At 48.6% G+C, this 5,067-nt stretch overlaps 1 protein-coding gene across 1 annotated transcript; it reads left to right on the top strand.

Annotated features, from left to right (window-relative positions):
- Window positions 1–297: 297 nt before the first annotated feature.
- LOC136449349 (zinc transporter ZIPB-like) lies at window positions 298–2,757 on the top strand. Its single transcript, XM_066449364.1, has 4 exons — window positions 298–637; window positions 1,190–1,417; window positions 1,730–1,957; window positions 2,366–2,757. The coding sequence occupies exons 1-4, from the start codon at window positions 298–300 to the stop codon at window positions 2,755–2,757; spliced, it is 1,188 nt and encodes a 395-aa protein (XP_066305461.1).
- Window positions 2,758–5,067: the final 2,310 nt, after the last annotated feature.

Raw genomic sequence — 5,067 nt, 5'->3', positions numbered from 1 at the left:
ACGGTGTCAGTTATAGCTGCAGTAGTTGACCCAGTCGGTGACGGTGTGGCCGTCGGAGTGACGGTGTCTGTTATAGCTGCAGTAGTTGACCCAGTCGGTGACGGTGTGGCCGTCGCAGTGACGGTGTCAGTTATAGCTGCAGTAGTTGACCCAGTCGGTGACGGTGTGGCCGTCGCAGTGACGGTGTCAGTTATAGCTGCAGTAGTTGACCCAGTCGGTGACGGTGTTGCGATCGGAGTGACGGTGTCAGTTATAGCTGCAGTAGTTGACCAAGTCGGTGAGGGTGTTGCGATCGGAATGACGGTGTCAGTTATAGCTGCAGTAGTTGCCCCAGTTGGTGACGGTGTTGCGATCGGAGTGACGGTGTCAGTTATAGCTGCAGTAGTTGACCCAGTCGGTGAGGGTGTGGCGATCGGAGTGACGGTGTCAGTTATAGCTGCAGTAGTTTCCCCAGTTGGTGACGGTGTTGCGATCGGAGTGACGGTGTCAGTTATAGCTTCAGTAGTTGACCCAGTCGGTGAGGGTGTGGCCGTCGGAGTGACGGTGTCAGTTATAGCTGCAGTAGTTGACCCAGTCGGTGAGGGTGTGGCCATCGGAGTGACGGTGTCAGTTATAGCTGCAGTAGTTGCCCCAGTCGGTGACGGTGTTGCGATCGGAGTGACGGTGTCAGTTATAGCTGCAGTAGTTGACCCAGTCGGTGACGGTGTGGCCGTCGGAGTGACGGTGTCAGTTATAGCTGCAGTAGTTGACCCAGTCGGTGACGGTGTGGCCGTCGGAGTGACGGTGTCAGTTACAGCTGCAGTAGTTGACCCAGTCGGTGACGGTGTTGCGATCGGAGTGACGGTGTCAGTTATAGCTTCAGTAGTTGACCCAGTCGGTGAAGGTGTGGCCGTCGGAGTGACGGTGTCAGTTATAGCTGCAGTAGTTGACCCCGTCGGTGAGGGTGTGGCAGTCGGAGTGACCGTGTCAATTATAGCTGCAGTAGTTGACCCAGTCGGTGACGAGGTGGCCGTCGTAGTGACGGTGTCAGTTATAGCTGCAGTAGTTGACCCAGTCGGTGACGGTGTGGCCGTCGGAGTGACGGTGTCAGTTATAGCTGCAGTAGTTGACCCAGTCGGTGACGGTGTGGCCGTCGGAGTGACTGTGTCAGTTATAGCTGCAGTAGTTGACCCAGTCGGTGACGGTGTAGCCGTCGGAGTGACCGTGTCAGTTATAGCTGCAGTAGTTGACCCAGTCGGTGAGGGTGTGGCCATCGGAGTGACGGTGTCAGTTATAGCTGCAGTAGTTGCCCCAGTCGGTGACGGTGTTGCGATCGGAGTGACGGTGTCAGTTATAGCTGCAGAAGTTGACCCAGTTGGTGAGGGTGTGGCCGTCGGAGTGACGGTGTCAGTTATAGCTGCAGTAGTTGACCCAGTCGGTGAGGGTGTTGCGATCGGAGTGACGGTGTCAGTTATCGCTGCAGTAGTTGACCCAGTCGGTGAGGGTGTGGCCGTCGGAGTGATGGTGTCAGTTATAGCTGCAGTAGTTGACCCCGTCGGTGAGGGTGTGGCAGTCGGAGTGACCTTGTCAATTATAGCTGCAGTAGTTGACCCAGTCGGTGACGGTGTGGCCGTCGGAGTGACGGTGTCAGTTATAGCTGCAGTAGTTGACCCAGTCGGTGACGGTGTGGCCGTCGGAGTGACTGTGTCAGTTATAGCTGCAGTAGTTGACCCAGTCGGTGACGGTGTAGCCGTCGGAGTGACCGTGTCAGTTATAGCTGCAGTAGTTGACCCAGTCGGTGAGGGTGTGGCCATCGGAGTGACGGTGTCAGTTATAGCTGCAGTAGTTGCCCCAGTCGGTGACGGTGTTGCGATCGGAGTGACGGTGTCAGTTATAGCTGCAGAAGTTGACCCAGTTGGTGAGGGTGTGGCCGTCGGAGTGACGGTGTCAGTTATAGCTGCAGTAGTTGACCCAGTCGGTGAGGGTGTTGCGATCGGAGTGACGGTGTCAGTTATCGCTGCAGTAGTTGACCCAGTCGGTGAGGGTGTGGCCGTCGGAGTGATGGTGTCAGTTATAGCTGCAGTAGTTGACCCCGTCGGTGAGGGTGTGGCAGTCGGAGTGACCTTGTCAATTATAGCTGCAGTAGTTGACCCAGTCGGTGACGGTGTGGCCGTCGTAGTGAATGTGTCAGTTATAGCTGCAGTAGTTGACCCAGTCGGTGAGGGTGTGCCCGTCGGAGCGACGGTGTCAGTTATAGCTGCAGTAGTTGACCAAGTTGGTGACGGTGTTGCATTCGGAGTGACGGTGTCAGTTATAGCTGCAGTAGTTGACCCGGTCGGTGACGGTGTTGCGATCGGAGTGACGGTGTCAGTTATCGCTGCAGTAGTTGACCCAGTCGGTGACGGTGTGGCCGTCGGAGTGACGGTGTCAGTTATAGCTGCAGTAGTTGACCCCGTCGGTGAGGGTGTGGCAGTCGGAGTGACCGTGTCAATTATAGCTGCAGTAGTTGACCCAGTCGGTGAACGTGTGTCCGTCGTAGTGAATGTGTCAGTTACAGCTGCAGTAGTTGACCCAGTCGGTGACGGTGTGGCCGTCGGAGTGACCTTGTCAGTTATAGCTGCAGTAGTTGACCCAGTCGGTGAGGGTGTGGCCGTCGGAGTGACGGTGTCAGTTATAGCTGCGGTATTTGATCCTGTTTGTGTCGCCGTTGGGGTTATTGTCTCATTTTTAGTGATAGCTGCGGTAGTTGACCTAGTCGCTGTGGAAGTCGGTACGTAGCATTATTCGATCATGTGATTGATTTGGTAGCCGAACAACACATCTCAAATGTTTTCCTTCGGAAAAATTTCGAGGTGGCTGAAGTTTACAAATGACAAAAGAAATTCAGGAGATACTGATCATTATCTTAAGTCTGTTAGGCGATTTGTCAGTATTTTCATGGTTTAACTCTACTCATCGGTGCAAAAAGGAAGAAGACGACATTTTAATCAATGCTAAAAACTCTTAGCAAGACTTGAAGATATTGAGGATTTGCTAGCAAATGTTATATTCGTACAAATACTATTGTATCCAAATACTATTGTAACTAGAGTTCCACGAACACATTATCTTCGCCACATAATCAAGGCTTATTGTTGAGAGTGATTAATATTTACATGCTTATCACCCCCTGCAAACTTGATCATACACCATACCGTTTGAAAGTTATGATGGGGGGGGGGGGGAGAATGAGTCCAGTCTAGATAGGGATAAAAATCATTTGGTGGTACAGGACTATTATATTATATGTGTATAGTGTGCTGATATATGTTATAACTGGTCATCAAAAAAAATTGAAAGTTATAATTTAATGGCACAGTCAATATATATGAATAGAATAAATCTTTATTCAATATCATACACATTTTGCAAGACATACTACATGTTACTTTTCCATACGGTGCTAGGTAATACCTAGCAGTGGTGCAGTTTTGGTGCAGTGTACTCTCTGAGCAGAGGAGTGGGTCCGGCTGGTTATTCACATGATTTTAGGTGTTTTGTAAGGCTTTCTATTTTGCTCCCTTTCCGTTATGTCTCAACCCGTGTGTTGGACAAAAATGCCGAAACTGAACACTTTAAAAACCAACCGGACCCACACATCTGCTTGAATTGTAGTGAGACTGCCCCATTTGTTTATTTATGTACCCCATCTGTTTATTTATGCTTCTGGGCAAGGCCTTCTGCTGGCCTGTTTCGGGAACTCTGTCACATGCCCCATTATGGAATATAATTGATTTACAATTATCCTTACTTATTATGCAGATTACCCCCTGTTTTCTACAATTAGACATCGATTGTGCAAAGCACAATCTGAGCTCTCCACATACAAAACTTCACGACAATCTCTTCACCCCTTCTCAAGTAATACATGTCCGAATGTCAAAACAAAACACCCACTGCAGTTCTGAACAAGCCGCTAGGGGGCCCAAACTTACAGAACTTACTTCTTGTGGCATGAACTATCTACCACACAAATATCATGACCATAGCACTTTCAGAAAATATGTCAGTAAATTTCGAAGCTCCACTGCAGTACCTTAGGTACTTGCTAGAAGGCCGATTATCGAACTTGACCTTCCTTTCCGTAAACCCTACCCATCCACTGAATATCAAACAGATCCATCAACAGCTTCTTGAGTTATGTTGTCCACAAGAAAATACACATCCACACAAAGCCCGCTGCAGTACCGACGGAAAATGCCAGGAGAACCATTTTTGAACTTGACCTCCGTTTCTACAACATCTACACACCTGCAAAAAATCATGAAGATCCATGAACGTTTCCGTCACTTTTTTTGCCTACATACAAACGCACGAAAATTAAAAGTCCGCTGCAGTACTGTTGAAAAACGCATGGTGAACCATTTTTTAACTTGACCTTCCTTTGCACAACCACTTCACACCTACCAAAAATCATAAGGATTCATCAAAGGTTTCTTGAGTTATGGTCTTGACATACATACAGACCCACCAAACAGCTGGCTGAACCGAAAACATAATCTACCCCGAGTACTATAATTACTGTTTAAGGTGTGGCAGTGGTTGTAGCGTTTACTGTTACTGTGCCTAGATGGAGCAAACATACCCTAGTCGTACTATAGAAGCTGACTACATCTTATTGATTTCGATTTATTGCCTTCGCATTTTGCACGACGTTCGCGTGTGTTTGTATGTGTCTGTGTGTGTGTGTATTTGTGTGTGTGTGTGTGTGTGTGTGTGTGTGTGTGTGTGTGTGTGTGTGTGCGCGCACGATAACTCAAGAATGCTTGGATGGATTGTCTTCATAATCCGTAGCTAGATAGGACTTTCTATGTTACTGCAGCGGAACTTCCGGGTTTTGTATCTCGTGTTCTGGACATGCTATTGTCATTATTTTTAAGTGGTAGATAGCTATTGGGAGGGAGAATAAGTCTTGTAAATTCGGATCTCTACTGGTGGGCTTTTTTGGAATGGCAGGAGCCGATTTAGTTTTAAATTTTGAAAGAGAATAAGTCCAGAAGGGGTTGACGGATCGTCAGGACCTTCGGTACGTAGATAGCTTACGTGATG

The sequence above is a fragment of the Branchiostoma lanceolatum genome, chromosome 15 (assembly GCF_035083965.1).
Source record: "Branchiostoma lanceolatum isolate klBraLanc5 chromosome 15, klBraLanc5.hap2, whole genome shotgun sequence".
Lineage (NCBI taxonomy): Eukaryota > Metazoa > Chordata > Leptocardii > Amphioxiformes > Branchiostomatidae > Branchiostoma > Branchiostoma lanceolatum.
The sequence above is the reverse complement of the archived record's forward strand: the minus strand, read 5'-3'. Positions and strand labels throughout refer to the sequence as shown.